Here is a 19,320-nt window from a genome sequence, read left to right as displayed (position 1 = left end):
AAGCTTAGAGGTGGGAAATCCACGACATTTTTGGAGAGGGATGATTTTAGAATAGTGAGACCTAGAGTTTGACGAGTTATACATCAAACACCTTGTTGGGATGTATTGTTTTGAAACATTTTTGATAATTTGTATGTCCCAGGGGCAGAGTGAATTTTAGCTTTGAGGGTTTCCTCATTGGGTCCAAATAATATACTGGTTGAGAACTAAAAGGTGATTTCCTCAGCTGATTGTTGGAAAGTCAAGAGTCTGACTTTCCAACAATCAAGAGATTAGGGTTGTAGTAATTGAGAAGGTAAACTTGAAAGGACTCTGACCTGTAAAGAGGAATACTGATTTAGGAATTCTAAATGAAATCTATAAAATCACAGTTAACTTGGATGCAAGTTTGTTAAATTCTGGGGTTCCAGAAGTTAGAGGAAGGTGCATGATGAATGAAATAGGTATATTGATTACATGAGATATTAATGGTTTGAGTTTGTTATGTTCACGGCTGAATCTAAATGCACTCAGGGAGTTCCCATCGTGGTGCAGTGGTTAACGAATCCGACTAGGAACCATGAGGTTGCGGGTTCGGTCCCTTCCCTTGCTCAGTGGGTTAACAATCCAGCGTTGATGTGAGCTGTGGTGCAGGTTGCAGACGCGGCTCGGATCACACGTTGCTGTGGCTCTGGTGTAGGCTGGTGGCTACGGCTCCGATTAGACCCCAGCCTGGGAACCTCCATATGCCTCGGGAGTGGCCCAAGAAATAGCAAAAAGACAAAAAAAAACAAAAAAAAAAAACATAAAAAACCAAAAAAACAAAAAAAGCACTCAGAAAGAGTTTGCCTTAATTCTTAGATGATTAATTAAAAATATGCTAAAAGAAGGTGAAGGTTTTGGGGGCATGGTTTCTAATCTTTTTGGAAGGTATCAAAGATGATGGTGATTGCATAAGCATATCCCATAATGCTGTCTTGGAGGAAATATTAAGTAATTTTCAGGTCTTCAAACTCCCAGAGATGACTAATGTGGAGAGTTGCTGAGGCTGATGAAGCCTTGGATTTAGTATGTGACAGGTGAAGACATACCTACAATACAGATTTCAGGGGAGAAGGACTGTTGGGTAGGTACCTAAATATAATGTTCTCTGGCTTTCTTGTAAGAGTCTGGAGCACATATTTGGAAGAGGTTACGAGGTGGGAGAAGTGATGAATGCAGATCACTGTGGTTAATTAATGAAGCTTATAGTTGGAAAGAGATGTTAACTTGTCATGCAGGTATAAATGACAAGACTAATCAGGTAGATTTTGCAAGAACAGCCGGGGTGGGTGTATCAGGACGGGGGAAGTAGAATAGCAGGTGTAGATTATAGAGCAGGAGGAGGATAAACCACTGCCTTGATGGAGCTAGTGTCCAAAGTGGTACTCTTGAGTTCTGGGGCATATCTGTTCCACCACATGTGAGCACAATGTCAAAACTGAGCAGGGGAAACACTGGAAAAGGAATGCATTTGATGGTCACTATGTAGAAAGTGTTTGAAGGAATTCAAAACAGGAGGAAGGTAACAAGTTCCAGGAGAAATGCAAAGCAAAGAAACCAGGGGAAGAGAAGGAGGAAACAAATGTGTATTCAGAATCTATTAGAAAGCAAGCAGTTTTTTGTTTTTTGTTTTTGGCTGTGCCCATAGCATGTGGAAGTTCCTGTGCTGGGGACTGAACAGGCACCTTAGCAGTTGCAACTGCCAGAGCCTTAACCTGCTAAACCACCAGGGAACTCCACAAGCAGAAATTTTGATGCAGGTATTTTGATGCCTCTATATTAACTCAGGCTTTTAAATGCAGTTTCCTCAAATATTTCTCTCAAAATGAATGTTAACAATTTTTGAATTAATAAATTAACAATCACAACAGATGTACTTGACTCTCACCTATAGTAGGAGACTTCCATTTTCTGCTTTGTTAATTTCTGTATCATTTCAGTTTCTATAAGTACATGTTACCTTTATTTTTATTTATTTATTTTTATATTACTTTTATAAGACAAAAAGAAAAATTCTATCAGAATGAGGTTAGCGTCCATGGATAAGCCACTTACACCCCAAAATAATCATTATGAAGGGCTGTATTCATGTTCAATAAAATGTATCAATAGTAATCACAGAAATAGTAATATTGTATAATAAAAGGATATTACTGAGTATACAACACATCATACTTACATTTTCTTTAAAGGTTAGGTTTATAACCTCCTCCCCCTACCACACCCCGAAAAAAATGATATAAAATAAGTGCGGCTCCACCGTGGCCCACACAACCATAAACAAATCTATAATGATGTATTAAGATTACAGAGGCTTAGGAGTTCCCGTCGTGGTGCAGTGGTTAACGAATCCGACTAGGAACCATGAGGTTGCGGGTTCGGTCCCTGCCCTTGCTCAGTGGGTTAACGATCCGGCGTTGCCGTGAGCTGTGGTGTAGGTTGCAGACGTGTCTCGGATCCCGCGTTGCTGTGGCTCTGGTGTAGGCCGGTGGCTACAGCTCCGATTCAACCCCTAGCCTGGGAACCTCCATATGCCGCGGGAGCGGCCCAAGAAATAGCAACAACAACAACAACAACAACAAAAAGACAAAAGACAAAAAAGAAAAAAAAAAAAAAGATTACAGAGGCTTAGATAACTGGAATATATGAGCAGGCAGGAGCCCTGGAAGTCCCCTCTCCACCCTATACACCACCAGCTGATAGTTATCTTAAGAGCCCCATGATTTGAATTCCCAAACATCTACTCACAGACTTTTCCTGTAATCCTTCTTTTAGTCAAGCTCAAAGGTTCTCAAATGCAGTGTACATAAGAATTACCATAAGGGGTAACAAACACAAAACCATGTATCCTATACTTTATAGGGTGATTTAAGGGAATTTTCAGAGACAATTTTGTTTGTGCTTAATTTTTGTCTTATTTGCTGATTTTATAGCCACCCTGTTCCTTTGTGTAATAGGAGATTTGATTCTACTTGAGAAAATTGTCAGAAACTTAACTGGGGATTCTCTTTGCCACCTGAAGCATTAGAAAACTTGGAGTTCCTGCCATGGCTCAGCAGAAATGGATCTGACTAGTATCCATGAGAATGCAGGTTCGATCCCTGGCCTCGCTCAGTGGGTTAAGAATCTGGCATTTCCATGGGCTGTGGTATAGCTTGCAGATGCGACTCGGATCTGGTGTGGCTGTGGCTATGGCGTAGGCCAGCGGCTACAGCTCTGACCTGATCCCTAGCCTGGGAACCCCCATACGCTGTGAGTGTGGCCCTAAAAAGACCAAAAAAAAAAAAAAAAAAAGAAAAAAGAAAAAAAATTAGGAATCTTACTGTGGTTCAAATACCCTCTTAACCTTCCCAAACTAGTGTATAATAATTTTTAGCCTGACCCCAAATCCTAAAGAAGTATAGGTATCCATCTTCAGGAGTTCCCATTGTGGCTCAGCATAACAAACCTGACTAATATCCATGAGGATGTATGTTCAATCCCTGGCCTTGCTCAGTGGGTTAAGGATTCAGAGTTGCCATAAGCTGTGGTATAAGTCGAAGATGTGGCTTGGATCTGGCATTGATGTGGCTGTGGGGTAGGCCTGCAGCTGCAGCTCCTATTCAACTCCTAGCCCGGGAACTTCTGCATGTTCTGGGTGCAGCTCTAAAAAGAGAAAGAAGTATAGGTATCCATTCTTTATTTTTTTCTAATGAAATATGGAGTCCTGTTATGAAACAGATTTATTTATTCATCTAATTTGAGTGAGTATGACCATTGTAACTCTAAGAGAGAAATTAGAGAATTTAAGTTGTAACCCACTGAGAAATCAAGCAGATTCTCAGAGAATGAACAGTGACTTTGGACAGAATGCTTTATGGCCCTTTACAAGATGAGTGGGAGGTAAATGGTTAATTGAGTGAGGTAAATGATTAAATGGATGTAGCTGCCAGATGGGCTCCTAACCCTGGAGTGTGGGCGAGAAGGCTATATGGGATTGGATTAGGAGCCCAGGTTTGACACAAAGACAGGTGAAATGGGGTCCGCAGGTTGGCGGTGCAAATTGTGTCTGAACTGCTGCAGGGGAAAGGTCAGGAGCGAGAGCCTGGCCTTGTGTCTCACCTGGGGACTGTGCCTGCAAGACTGGGAGTTGGAACAAGAGCTGCCTTTCCCCTGTAGGCTCAAAGAAGATGTACAGGCCCGTGATGGACTGGGGAGGATGTATGCTTCACACATGTTTAAGGGTCAGTTATTCCCACAGTTTCAAAATGTCTATGAGGTAGATAATATTTTAAACTGTTCACCCCCATATTTTTCCACTCTCAAGGCCTCTTTTCCTGCCCTGTTGGAGAGGGATGAGTAGCATTCAAGCAGGTAGTTAGTTCTCTGAGATGTCCATAATTAGGGAGAAGATGGAGCAGGGCAGGAAACCAAGAGTGACTTTAAGTTATTCTGCCTTTTTTTTTTTTTTTCCCAAGGACCAAAGATGTGGCCTATGCAGGTTCCCAGGCTAGGGATTGAATTGGAGTTGTAGCTGCTGGCCTTCACCACAGCCACAGCAACAGGGAGCACTGGAGCCACATCTTCGACCTGGATCACAGCTCACAGCAGTGCCGGATCCCTAACCCACTGAACAAGGCCAGGGATCAAACCCACATCCTTATGATACTAGTTGGGTTTATTTCTACTGAGCCACACCGGGGACTCCTACTCTGCCTTTTGTTCTACAAAAAGTCTAAGCATCCAAGAGAAGGAGATTTGCAGGTATAGACTAAACATCTTAGTAAACCAGAGGAAAACAGAAAATTTCCCAGGGCTGTTGGGGGGAATGGGGGGAGGGGAGAATCAAGGAGGGAGAGGGGAAGAAGAGAGAGAGAGAGAGAGAGACTGATCAATTTGTGCAGATTTGAATACAGAGAGGACCCTTGAACCTGTGACCTAGCAACTCCCAGAAGGAAGAAATGGCTGCCCATATCCAGGATGACAGGACTGGGAGTGCCTTGCAGATGATTCTGTGCCTAGACCTGGCATCATAGTAGCAGAACAATGGGTATCTCAATACTACCCAGCGAGAGAGGACCAACCAGCAAGGCCCAACCCCCACTCCTACTCTGGCACTGTTCCCAGGGAACAGTGGTTCCCAGGGAAGACTGAGATGAAGTTGTTTCCTTCCAATCCGGCAGATGAAGATCTTGGAATTAAAAAAAAAAAAATGTAAAATGAAGAAAAAAAATTACCTGAATATAAATTCTGAGATTTATATTCAGTACCACTACCTTTAAGTGGATATATCAACATGGCTGTATGAGCCATGCTTCTTGCCTACTGTGTTGCAAGCACTGTGAAAAGCATGTTCTCACCTGTCCGGTCAAGTAATCCTCACAAAACAGCAAAGCATGGCAGATGTCATGATCATCCCAGTTTACAGGTGAAACACTGTAGCTCAAAGATACAGTGGGCAAGTAAAGGACCAGGCATGCAAATCCAGGTCTGTTTTCCTTCCTGCATTATGCACTTGTTATCAGTGACATATACCTAAACTCAGGGGCAAAAGGAATATACTGGAGTGCTCAGAAGCAAAAAAATAGAGTTCTGGAGTTCCCTGGTAGCCTAGAGGTTAAGAATCTGGTGGTATCACTGCTGCGGCTTGGGTCACTGCTGTGGCAAGGGTTTAATCCCTGGCCTGGGCAATTTCTCATGTGGTGAGGCTAAAAAAAAAAAAAAAAAAAAAAAAAAAAAAAAAAAAAAAAATAGATCTCAGACCATTATAGCACTGAGTCTGTCTCATTACTGAAAGCAGAGTACATAATACTGATATGCAGATGGAAAGCCCATTTGTCACTAGATCAAAAGAAGAAAATTCTTAGGTAAGGAATGCAAGTTCCTAGGTGACAATATACTTACAGAGTCCAGCTTAGACAGTAGGCCTCTCTTCCCTATATCAGAGGCCTCTTTTCAGATATGTACATGCTGAGTGTTTTCAATATTCTGCGCTAAATGAGTTTCGATTAAAACCAACCAACAAACCTACAGACATGTAGATATATTTTCATCAGCCTATATAATTCTCATTCATTCAACTCACCTGGGCACTCCTGGAGCCATTAGGCTAGAAAAACAAAAGCTGAGATGCACAAACACACATGCGCGCAAGAACAATCAATCAATTCCAAAATTCCTAACCAAGTTTGAGCAAAAGGATAGACACACTTTAGCATTTATTTTAAAAAGTCTGTCTAATTTCTCAAAGACCCAGGCTAGACTGACATGTTTATGTTTAAGACTTTGGATACATGCTATGTGTCAATTCACGGGACCAAGTTACCTGGTTAGGATCAGGACCCACTTCATCCCAGTTGTGAGTGACATGGCCTTGGTTGACGGATTCAAAAGGCTTGTGAGAAACTGAAGGTAGAATCCTATAAAGCCAGCTGGGGGGGAAACAAGGACACAGGGTGATGTTAGGAGTGATGCACAGACTGGCTCAGGAAGTACCATTAGGAAGACGCTCAAGGCGGCAACGATCTGTGGGCTTTAATGTGAGAAGCAATGACACAGCATCATTTCTTAATAGCCACTGCTGCCCATAGCCTCAGCCTCTGCTCGCCTTTCCATTCCCCCCATCACTCTTCGGACTGAGGCTCCAGCTCTTGGTTATTTCCATACCAACAACAACAAAAAAAGAATGGTCATTCCCAGTGACAACTGAAAAGGAAGGGGAGGTACCTTGAGGGATACCTGTGCAGGCAAATCCACAGAAAGGCACCAGTTTATATACCTCACTGGATACTGATCCTTGCTCTGCCTCTGGAAAATGAGGACAATGAAGCCTACATAGATCGAGAGAATATGGGTGGTTTCTTTGTCATTTCTGAAATATAAATCGATTCTCTTCTTTAAAATTATAAAAGTAATCCATGCCAGTGGTAAAAATAACTCAAGAACTTCAAAAAGTCCCAAAAGGTAAATGGCTTTCTCTAATTTCTTCAGGGCCAGTCCTCAGAGGCATCACAGCTTAATTTTCTTGTGCATTCTTTCAGATGTTTCTAAGACATAACATGCAAAATTGCCAAATTGTTGTATCAATTTATTTTCACAACAATAATGTGTGGGAGCGCCTGATCACCCACAAATATGGAGTATTATTAATCATTTTGCCCTTATAGTTAAAAAATACTTTTTAAGTTTTATTTCGTATTACCTTTTTATGAGAAAGTTTGAGAATCTGTATGTTTATTGGATCCTTATAATTTTTCTGTGAATTACTTGCCCGAGTTCTTTCCATTTTTCTGTTGGGTTGTCTTTTCGATGTTAATTTGTAAGAATCCTAGGAAATTAACACATCTGTACACTAAAATTATAAGGCTATTGGAGTTTCTGTTTTGGTTCAGCAGGTTACAAACTGGACTAATATCCATGAGGATGCGGGTTTGATCCCTGGTCTCACTCCGTGGGTTAAGTATCTGGTGTTGCTGTGGCTGTGGCATAGGCTGACAGCTACAGCTCCAGTTTGACCCTTAGCCTGGGAACTTCCATATGCCACAGGTGTGGCCCTAAAAAGCAAATAAAATAAAATAAAAAATAAAAATTAAAAAATGAATAAATAAAATAAAATTAGAAGACTATATTTTCTTATAGTACATTTGTGGATTTATTTCAGGAAGAGTAGACTCTGATGAAGGAACCTGAAGGACAGCAGGAGGATAGTCATACAGGAGTTGAGAGGGACACTGAAACTCACTAAGTGGGACCCAAGTCCTTTCAGAGGCCATTACCCTGACACAGTACAGCAGAAAGAAGGACACCACTTGGGGCAATGGAAGCCCAGACCTGCTTGAATAGGCTCTGACCTTTTAAGCCTGAGGACAATCTCCTTCTGGTGATGGAGGTGACCTGGCTCCACACTGATCCATTTGGGAGATAAAAGGCTAGATTTGTTCATTTTTCTTTTGAGTCTTCTAGCTCCAGGTGAAGTGATCTCAGACATGGGATGAATTACCTAAGCCATGAATTAACTAAGCCTCCTCAGCTTCTAGTAGTATATGGAATTGAGAACATGTGGGTGTATCTTAGACCCAATTGCGGGACTCCGGGCAAGTTACACAACTTTCTTGATCCTATGTTCCTCATTCTTACCTCCTAGGATCATCATGAAGATTCAGAGTTTATGTACCTAGAGTGCCTGGCACACAGTAGGTGCTCACTTATTAGATGTGGGCTTTTTTTTTTGTTTGTCTTTTTAGGGCCACACCGATGGCATACGGAGGCTCCCAGGCTAGGAGTCTAGTTGGAGCTGTAGCTGCCGGCCTATGCCAGATCCACAGCAATGTGGGATCCAAGCTACAACCTATACCACAGTTCATGGCAACGCCAGATCCTTAACCCACTGAGGGAGGCCAGGGATTGAACCCACAAACTCATGGTTCCTAGTCAGATTTGTTAACAACTGAGCCGTGATGGGAACTCCTTATTAGATATGCATTGAATTGTCTCTCTGTCCCTAATCATCTTGGTTTATGATGGTCCAGATTTTCCACAGTCTCTGTGTGGATCTCACTTTCTTAGGCCCTAAGGGATCAGCTAAATAATCAAATGAAAATCAACCTCTGGTAGATAAACGCTGATAGTTTTTTGGGGGTGGGGTGAGGTGGGGTGGAGTGTTGGGGTTGGGTGCAGAGTCCTCAACTCTAGGGCTTAAGTGACTAGTGACTAGTGACTAAACGTAAAAATTCCAGGCTTTCTCACCTATGGATGGGGCTGGTTCCATTTGACCACTGGGGATTTTGAGCGTTGTTACAAAATTCTCGTGGATACTTTTGAAGAGTTCTAAACAGATGGGTGAGCCATGCCTAGTATCCCTTATTTTTTAGCTGAGTTTATAAAACTCCCCAGGCAGCACTACATTGCCCTGGACAGAGATTTAATTCTGATTCAGGGAATGATGCCAACTTCTTAATGAAATGTCAACAGCCCTTTTCAGCCTCCTGGAATAGAGCTCTGTTCCTGCTGGCTGAAGATATTGCTGAATAACAGGAGCAGGCAGCAGAATCCAGAGTCCAGGTGTCCTGTTAGTGAGCGGGTCATAAAGTCAAGAACATAGTCATGGAGGCCAGGCTGTCATAAATTAGAATGGACAGGAATTGTCTGTGTGCTTACCCTACCTTGCAGGGAGAGAGATGATCAAATAGCAATAGTGTTAACCCCTGATTTGACAAGTATGGAAAACAATCTTTTCCCACCTCCACGTACATATCTACAGAGAGAGAAGCAATATTGATATTGACAACATCATAGCACCTGCCACTCATTTCTCTGACAGCTGCCTAGGGATGCCCTGCATTGGAGGGAGACACTCTGCTATTGTGGCAATAAGAATGATTGTCATAATTAATGTTATTGGAGCACTCATCACGGCCCTGGCAATGTGCTAAGCATTTTACATATACTCTTTCCCTTAATCCTCATCACAACTGTGAAATAAGTACTATTATTATATCTTTTACAAATAAGAAACCAGAAAGCTCTGAGAGGGCAGATGAGTTGCCCAAGGTCACATAGCTGGAAAGAGAAGGGGCCGAGATTTAAACTCACGAGGCCTGACTCCAGAGTGGGCATAACTAACCATGAAGGGGAACTGTCTACTGTTTGTGTGGTCCATTATGCTTTTGTGTGCACTACCTCATTTGCTACTCAGGAGGACTCTCTGGAGATAAACCCAGTCACCTTCCATGAAGCAGTAAAGACAGCCTGCCCTCCTCCCCCAAACCCCAGTATAAGTAGCAGCCCTTTTCACAGATGCCCTAGTCTGAAATTCCTGCAATTAGACACTGCTCGTCTAAGTCACAACACTCACTGCAAACCACAACATCTATGGCATCCAACCGGCCCCAGAAGAGTTAAACAGGGGAGTGAGTTCATTGACCTGGCTTGTAGGATTAGAGCAGACATGGTACATGACACTTTGTGCTAATGACCGTACTGGTTTCCAGCAAAGGCAAATTCCCAGGAGTATAAACCTTATTAATTCCAACCACGAGGGGCCATAATACATGACCTTTCATCTACCCAAGCTTGGATTATTCAGTATTTTCATCCAAAGAACACTTCTAGTCAGCTGAGGAAGATATTGCACTGACTCTTCTATAATTTTGAGTTAATCATTATTAAAAAAAAAAAACCCAAGTAACCCCATATTTAGAACTCAACTGGACAATCCCAGGGGAAGGCCAGACTATGAGGAATATTTTTGTCTGAGTACAAACAACAATTTTTAAATGGAACCAAACATGCCTGTTTTCTAGTCTCTGTGTAAGCTGCTCTCTTGCCTCTTCCATCAGTCACTTGAGTCTAGCTGGAGATGAGGCCAATCCTCCCCTGACTATGACCCAGAGCTCAGTCTATAAGAAGCAGGATTTTAGGCAGCCCTGAGGCTGTGGCCCAGGGTATAGGAGGCGGCACTAAGTACTAGTCATAGCTCCACAGGTCAGAATCCATCTAATCCTTTTACCTTCTCTTGTTGGTGCTCCTTGGACAAGTGAAAGCCGATCCTGAGAGCTGCTCAGCATACAGATTGTAGGGGCATACTTGAGGATTATTCTAAAACAAAAGAGGCAATAAATAATATCACTCCCATCAGAAAAGCATGGTACCTTCCCACCAAGCAACTCACTGGGGGTCTTTTGTCTTGGATGGGGACTTTCTGGGCCACTCACTACACACGACCACCTCCAATGCACATACTTATAAATCCTTCTTGCAATAACGTTTTAGGTGACTTTCCCCCCTGATTAGAAAAGTAATATATGCTTATCATAGAAAATTTATAAACTATAACCCATTATCTCACCATTCAGAAATAACACAATGTTGCATATATTTCCTTCTATTCCTATCCTTCAAAATGGGGATCCCATGATATGTGTAGTCTTGTTAATAAGTAGCCTTTTTTAAAAAGAGGAAGCACTATGAGCATTTTTTTCCACTCCATGAAATATTCTTCAAAAATTAAAAACTTCTATTGAAATATAGTTGATTTACAATGTTGTGTTAATTTCAGGTGTACAGCACAGTAACTGGGTTATATATATTCTTTTTCAGATTCTTTTCCTTTATAGGTTGTTATAAAATATTGAGTATGGTTCCCTGTGCTATATAATAGGTCCTTGTTATCTATTTCATATATAGTAGTGTGTATATGTTAATTCCAACTTCCTAATCATCCTTTACTCTTTGGTAACCATAAGTTTGTCTTCATGTCTGTGGGTCTATTTCTGCTTTATAAACAAGTTTATTTGCATCTTTTTTTTTTTTAGACTTCACATATAAGTAAAATCATATGATATTTGTCTTTCTCTACCTGGCTTATTTCACTTAGTATGATAATCTCTAGGTCCATCCATGTTGCTGCAAATGACATTATTCCATTCTTTTTATGTCAGGTAATATATGTATATTATATACCACATCTTCTTTATCCATTCATCTGTCTATTGACATTTAGGTTGCTTCCATGTCTTTGCTATTGTAAATAGTGCTGCTGTGAACATCGGGGTGCCTGTATCTTTTCAAATTACAATTTTCTCCAGATATATGCCCAGGAGTGGGATTGCTGGATCATATGGTAACTCCACTTTTATTTTTTTAAGGAACCTCCTCTAGTCTCCATAATGGCGGTACCAATTTACATTCCTACCAACAGTAAGAATATAGTTAAAACTACTATATGTAGTTTTAAAGCATAGGAGGGCTCCTTTTTCTCTGCACTCTCTCCAGCATTTACTATTTGTAGAGTTTTTGATGATGGCCATTCTGACTTAGGTGAGGTGATACCTCATTGTAGTTTTGATTTGCAGTCCCCTAATAATTAGCAATACTGAGCATTTTTTCATGTGCCTGTTGACCATCTGTACATCTTCTTTGGAGAAATGTCTATTTAGGCCTTCTGCTTATAACATGAGCATTTTTTCAAGCCATGAAATATTTTTCAAAAAAATTTGTCATAATTTTGCTATTACAACCAACACTAGTGTGAACATCTTTGTGCACACATTCTTTTTAATAAGGACTGATTATTTTCTCATCATTTCATATCTTATGCTATTCAAGGGAACTACAAGGAAATCCCCTTAATGCTGGACCTAGGGCATCCTCTTGAAAGCCTTACAATTAGTCTTATTTATAATGGCTAGGTACTTCACCATAGGTAACCAACATCCAACTTTAAAATAACCTTGTATTGTCACTGTTCTGTATCTCAAATGTCAACAATTTATGAAAATCCTAGACAGTTCACAGGCTACTTTATAAGATCCATGGTGGGTAGAGGCACTTGGCCTGAGGGCTGGTCATTGATTCCTCTAATTCAGAGTTTTCTAAGCTAATATTCCACTCAGTCATACCTGTCCTTCTGGCAGGGCACCTGGGCAGCGAGGGTCCTCTGAGGCACACTCATTCCCAAATCCAGAAATGTACTGCATGTGACAAAGACACAAAGGCCACCATTAATGGGATTAAATTTTACTACTTTGACAGTCTATGAAGGTATGAATTTCTGTATGAACATGTGTGTGTGTTTCACGTTCATAGTGTCTTTGCTGTGTTTTGGCATGTGAACCATTTAGGAAAGATAATTTCTCTGTGCAAGTTTTATTTTATTTTATATTTTGGCTGGGCCGCAGCATGTGAAAGTTCTGGGATAGGAATCAAAGCCAAGCCAGAGCAGTGACCCAAGCCGCTGCAGTGACAGTGCCTGATTCTTAACCCACTTCCCCACAAGGAACTTCCAATGTGTGAATTTTAAGGCCACCAATAAATTGGTGAAGAGTGCTGGATATTGCATAGCTGCTCCACCGTTAACTGTGCTTAGTTGACTTATGGGCTTGTTCCTAATTATCCCATTCTACAAGCAAGTTCAATTCTGGTTCCATCAGGGAGTTCTTGAGAGGGGAGATTGGTCAAGCATCATCTCAGCTCCAGGTTGGAGGGCTCTTACTTGCCTAGATTGCAACCTCCCTTCTCCCGCTCCATACTCTGAAACAAACATCTGTAAAGAGGAGTGGGGAGCCAATCTGACAGCACAACACCTGAGAAAGAGCCCTCCGAAAAGTTTACATCATCTGGCTCATCCTCGGAGCACTCGTACATATAGATTTGCATTTATGTGGATATGGGAAAATAAATTTTTAAAATATGGGTAGCTTTTAGAAGTGCCAGACAAGAATCTATCCTGAGTGGCATAATAGAGTGCATTCTGACCACCATCTGTTTACTTTACATCCAGAGGAAAAACGGGGGAGCTGTTTCTCAACAAAGTAATAGGTGCAGAGCCTCTGAAACTTATTCTGACAACACTTAATACACCTGCGAGTCTTTGTTCACTGCCTGGCTTCTCTGCTAGTTCATAAGCTCCATGAGGGCTGAACTATGACATCTTACTCTACCTGCTTTGTGCCTGGTTTATAGAAGGCACTCAATAGATACCTATTGTTGGCTTTAGTTTTTTCCTTAGACTATGTATCCTACTCTAAGTGGGGTTAGAACCCTCTTTTCTCTACCTTAAACATCCAACAAATGTCATTCTCAGAAGACATTTGGGAACATAGTTGTTCCCAATAAATGTACTTAATTTTAGCCCAAGATAATGGAAGTGCAGCCTCAGTTAGTGAGTGAAATGCCACCATCTGAGCACGTCTTTAAGAGATGTAAGAAGGATGTAAGTGGGTGGGAAATAAGCCTTCCAGAGTTCTCAGCAGGATGGAGAAGGACGAGGTTGATGTAACACACCTGGATGTGTGAGCAATGATCAGGGCAACAGCTGGCCATATTTGGAAGAAATAGCAAATGTAAAATGTTATGACCTAGAAAGCAATGGAAGTGATATTATTCTTTTTGCCTCCAGACATAATTTTTTTTATATTTGAAAATCTATCAGCCCTAAAAACAGCGAGTTATATTACACACAGATTGGTTAACAGCAGCGGGCATGCGGTTTGGAATGATTTCTTTGGGGAAATGGCAGGGACCATCCAGCATTCTGACTCTCCACTCAATACAATTTTCTTCTCTCTAAATGAACCTCATGCTCACTATCAGGAGGATTGAATTTGAGCTGCTGAGAAATGGTAATGACCCCAAATTATCCTCAGTTCTGTGGAATGGAATTTTAGACTGACCTCCACTGAGCCCCTGAGTATCACAGCGCCTTCACTTTGTTCAGCTGCCGCATTGTTTCTCTCTGCAAAGGGAGGCAGGCAGGTCTGAGTGCTGAGCAGGAGAGGGGAGCTTTCTGGCAGAAGTGGGTGGATTTACTCATTAACCTTCATTCTTTGCAACTGCTGTCCTCAGAACAGAGTTCAGGGTTATTTGCATGTTGGGAACAAAGGAAAAGAGATTTACTATATGTAGTTTTAAAGCACTTGCTTCAGACTGCTTTAAAAAATAGAAAAGAAAGTAGAAAGAACAGCTGGTGGTTTGGAATGGAGCCACCCAGCTCGGATAGAGGTGTGAGTTCTGAGCTGGTTTCTCAATGTTAGCTGCGGTGCATTGTTAGAAGAGGAGGGTGGAAACTGCTGAGTCACTCTTAGGCCAGTTGGTTTTCTTAATCCCTGAGAGAAAAATCACAGATGAATTTGTTAAAGCTTTGAAATATCATGTGCCTCACTGCTGAAGGAATCAGAAGCAAGGAAGCAGTATTCTTGTAGCTGCTTTCCCAAGGCTTTCAGATCAAGGACAAAATCTGAACTCTGTTTATATTAGCTGCAAAGATCCAACTTTTCAACTCCAGCTGGTTCAGTGACTATTCAAAAACACCTTCTACCAAAAAAATAAAAAAAAATAAAAAAATAAAAAAACTAACATTAAGCAAGTGTGTTCGTATGTTTTCTTCAGCCCAGATTTCTGAATAATTTCATCCAACATAAAAATATGGTTTCCTTCCAAGAGAATTATATACATCCTTTCTGAATGAAAGAACAAATGACAGAGCTCCATGTAACTTTAGTACCACCAGTTCTTTGGCAGCTCCCTTGTGTACAGCTTTCTAATTCTCACCTGGTCCCCAGGATATGATTTATTTGTCAGAGTATTTTATGAGGTGTTTTTCCCTACTCTGATTCTGGATGATACCCTGATGGGACAAGCAGATGGTGTAGCTCACTTCCTTTTACTGGACGTGAGGGAAAGAGGAGTCAGGTTAGAGATGGAAGGACAGCTACTTTTTTTTTCTCCCCTGTGAAAAGAGTCCAGTATTTCCCAGAGAACCATCTTGGGAACGTAGACTATAGATTGTCAGGGGAACTTGCTGTTTATTCCAAGTAGGCAGTAGGATGAATAGTGATCCCCCAAGATATCTTTGTCATAATCCCTGGAATTTTTATTACCTTATACAGCAAAAGAATCTTCGCAGATGGGATTGAATTAAAGATTTTCAGATGAGGACATGTCCTGGATTATCTGGGTACACCCTAAATGTAATCATAAGTATCCTTAAAAGAAGGAGTTAGAGGAAGATTTGACTACAGAAGAGGAAAAGGTGATGTGATGATGGAAGCAGAGATCAGAATGATGTACTTCGAAGTTGGGGAAAGGGGCCACAAGTCAAGACATGTGGGCAACTTGTAGAAGCTGGAAAGGCAGGGAAATGGATTTTCCCTTTGGGTCTTCAAAAGGAACCAGCCAACTTTAAGTTCAGTGAAGCTGATTTCAGACTTCTGACCTCCAGCATTGTAAGGGAATAAATTTGATCATTTTAAGTGACAAGCACTGTCGTAATTTGTCACAACAGAACCAGGAAACTAATGCAATAAGTATGTAGACCAATGGGGTCCCACCTCTAGCCAATCATTGGAATCACACCCAAAGCTTGTTAACTACAGACCCAGACCTAGTGAATCAAAATGTTTGGTGATGGGGTCCAAAGTCTGCATGTTAAGCAGCTCTTCTTTTAGCAATGAGGAAATCAAGACTTGCAGAAGTGAAGCAATTTAAGAACATAGTGGTTCATTTACATTTTAATTTTATTGTTTTATCTTCTGATTTTTCTTCCCCTAGTTGCTTGCTTTTGTGTAAATATGATTTCGTTTGAGGCTTTGTGTTGACACACCCGTTAAAATGAAGAAATAAAAGCAAAGAAATATTTTTGTAACTTATAATGTGTATTGATCAGAATGATGCAATCTGGCTTTCTGTGTTTGGATTCGTGATCTCCAGAGTTAACCTTTCCTTGTGGAGATTAGACAGCAGGCTGGGAAGAATGCCTTTGAAATTCAGAACAAAGACCAGCATGCAATTTACATTGGTGAGCTGGTGCTGTGCATAATAAGTTGCTTAAAATTTTCTGTGGATATAATTTATTTATAAATGGTAAGGATGTTTTCAACCCCTGCTGAACTTCCTCATAGGAGCTTCATCAGGAAATGAAGGTTTTATGCACTCCCCCTCTTCTGAGGCTTCAATGCCCACCATTGATATGATGACCTTCCATGCCTATTTCCCTAGCCCTATCCCTTCCCCTGAGATCCAGATCCATACAGCTGACCACATCCTGGGTATCTCATCCTGGCTGTCCTTATAGCAATTCAAGTTTAGCCGAAATGCTCTTGGATTCCAGAACATGTGGGGTTTTCTACATGTGCTGTGCTGGCTATTTCCTCCAGCACCACCCCCCCCCCCGCCCCATCCCTTTTCCCTTAGTCAATTTCTACTCCTCTCTCTCTCTTTTTTGGTCATGCCCACAGCATGTGGAAATTCCTGGACCAGGGACTGAACCTGCGTCACAGCAATGCTCTGAGACACAGCGCTGACAATGTTGGATCCTTAATCACTAGGTCATCAAGGAAATCCTCTTCTCTCTTAAGACTCCACTTAGGAACAGCCTCCTTCAAGTTTTTCTTGACCCTCATCTAGTCCAGACTCAGTTCCTTTCCTATGTCAGTCTGTGGCATCAGGCACTAACACATATTTGCTTAATGAAAGAATGAGAATTTTCCTCAGTCTTTCTAATTCTTAAACAGGCATAAGGAGGCAAACTCTTTTACTTTGGTGTTCAGTGGTTTTAGGACCCCTGTCAATTAGGGAGATGTTTGATTTTCAAACTCAGTGTCAGCTGAAGGGCATTTAGGAAGTGCTCAAATCCTAGAAAGAAGTCTGGCCTGCTTGATATTTGGCTTGAATCAAGGTTCTGGGCAGTTCTACTCAATTCCACAAGCATGTGTTCGTCACTAGCAGCCTGGGGTGGACACTAAGCATTGTATTAGACATTGGGGACACACTGTTTCCCTGACCTTAAGGCACTCCGTCTCGCAGATGCTACTAATGCTCCTTTTGGAGCCTGGGCATGGATTCGGACAAACTCAATTTCTAGTCCAGACTCCATCACTTATCAGCAGTGACCTTGGGCAAGTCACTTAACCTCTCTGAACTTCCCTTAATGGCTAAATAGAAACAAGAGTGGCTACATCCTAGATTAATTTTGAAGATACTAGTTAATTCATTAAGAGAATATAACCCACTCATATTTTCCAATTGCACATTAAATAATAAAAAGGGAATTATTTCCCAGAGGAAATGATAGGGCTTCTACTGGCCAAGGGCTGATTGTGAGCCTCAAAATGACCGAATAACTTAAACATATCTAATTGGTCAGCTGGAGACTGTCCAAAAACTGTAGCTACAGAAAACTGTCAGAGAGTAGGGGCTGGCAAAGAGATACAGTGAGAAATGTGTCTGTTCATGGTGGAGGAGAGCCCTTATGATGCCTACAGATCCCCAAGACAATATATGAAATGAGCAAGACAAGAGATGTACAAGTAGAGAATCCTCTTTTTTTTACCACCTCATCCCCAGCCAAGCCTCCAGACACTTCAGAACATGGTAGCTTGGACCAGAACTTTCTCTAAGTTCTCCCATCCAAGTACTAACCAGGTCTGACCCTGCTTATCTTCCGAGATCAGATGAGATCAGGAGCGTTCAGGGTGGTATGGTCGTAGACAGCACTTCTCTGTTCTAATTCTTTTGCTCTGGAATTCTCAGAAGCTTCTGTGAATTGTAGCTGAAGATGCCACAGCAAACTGGCTGGATAGTTTCTTACCTTCAATTCAGCCATTTTCCTTCTGCTGCAGGTATGATGATTTCTGGAAACCAGGCCCAGAGAGGGTATAAAGCCAAAATGCTTCTGTTTCTCCTCAAATCACCCTCTAGATGTTGTTACTCCACTGCTTCTCTGCACTCACTGGTCAGCAGGTCCTTCAAACTAGACTTGAGCATTTCCTAAATGTTATACTAGGGAGAAAGTCCAGCATGCTTACTATCTGCTTACACAACTGTCTTTGTTTTTTTTTTTGCAACCCAGGGTGTTTCTCAAATGTTAGCAGAGGCCTGTCTCCTCTTTGCTCAAGGTAAAGGTTGACTGATTATCTGTTCCAGTTAAGAAAAGAAGGCTTATTACTAAAGGTAGAGAACTTAAGAGTTCCTGTCTTGGCTCAATGGTTTACGAACCCGAATAGTATCCATGAGGATTCGGGTTCTATCCTTGGCCTTGCTCAGTGGCTTAAGGAGCCACATTGCCATGAGCTGTGGTGTAGGTTGCAGATGCGGCTTGGATCCCACATTGCTGTGGCTGTGGCGTAGGCTGGCAGCTATAGCTCTGATTGGACCCTAGCCTGGGAATTTCCATATGCTTTGGGTGTGGCCCTAAAAAGACATAAGACAAAATGAAAGCAGAGACTTTAAAGCTCTTTATGAAGGGAACCACGGTGGTTAGTGCCTGCTGTGCATGGCACAGGCTTCTTCACTCAGTTCTGATTCAGGCTGGGAAGGAACAGGTCAGACTGTTCACTCTCTTGAGAACAGTGAGAAAATGATTTGTACTCTGACACAGGTATTTACACATGGTTGCCTGAATCCGGGACTGGGTTTAGACTGTTCTCCACATATGCCTCCCAGGGATGAGCTGAGTGAACCAAGAGTTCAGAGCCCGACACACTTCACTTAAAGCCAACTGAGTTAAACTGAGATGTTTAACCATTGCTTTGCTTAATTTCTTAAATATATTTAGTGTTCTTGTAAATTCTTTAAGGATCTTATTTCCTAATGCCTATATCCCTCTGCAAAAAGACCAAGAGACAACCTTCCAGCCACCTTTTCCATGACTCCCTTGTCCTTCATCTTGGCTACTGTCCTTAGCCATGGTCAGGTATCAACTTTGTGGCTAATGGCATTCAGGAAGGAAGAAACAATATATCGAGTGCCTGTTTGTGCCAGATTTTCCCACAGACATTACCTCATTTAATTTCTCAAAAACAATCTTGTAAACTAGGTCTTATT

The 19,320-nt window shown here is 41.6% G+C and overlaps 1 protein-coding gene across 3 annotated transcripts in view; it reads right to left on the bottom strand.

Moving 5' to 3' along the window:
- HGD (homogentisate 1,2-dioxygenase) overlaps positions 1-18,228 on the bottom strand; it is a 50,049-nt gene extending 31,821 nt beyond the window's left edge. Inside the window, exons 1-6 of one of the 3 annotated variants that reach the window (XM_084991121.1) lie at positions 18,086-18,228; positions 14,172-14,233; positions 13,783-13,856; positions 12,399-12,470; positions 10,508-10,596; positions 6,326-6,431 (exon numbers count right to left, since the gene is read on the bottom strand). In XM_084991121.1, the coding sequence (XP_084847247.1) occupies positions 6,326-6,431; positions 10,508-10,596; positions 12,399-12,470; positions 13,783-13,821 (306 nt within the window). In that variant the 5' untranslated portion in view covers positions 13,822-13,856; positions 14,172-14,233; positions 18,086-18,228. The remainder of the gene's footprint in view (positions 1-6,325; positions 6,432-10,507; positions 10,597-12,398; positions 12,471-13,782; positions 13,857-14,171; positions 14,234-18,085) is intronic. The other 2 variants (XM_084991122.1, XM_003361881.5) reach the window with 2 other exon arrangements.
- Positions 18,229-19,320: the final 1,092 nt, after the last annotated feature.

The sequence above is a fragment of the Sus scrofa genome, chromosome 13, assembly GCF_054392235.1.
Source record: "Sus scrofa isolate SSC_HxYL_T2T_F1_AM1 chromosome 13, Sscrofa_HxYL_maternal_Yorkshire_Landrace_v2.0, whole genome shotgun sequence".
In the NCBI taxonomy this organism is placed as follows: Eukaryota; Metazoa; Chordata; class Mammalia; order Artiodactyla; family Suidae; genus Sus; species Sus scrofa.
This window is presented reverse-complemented; position numbering and strand designations above follow the sequence as displayed.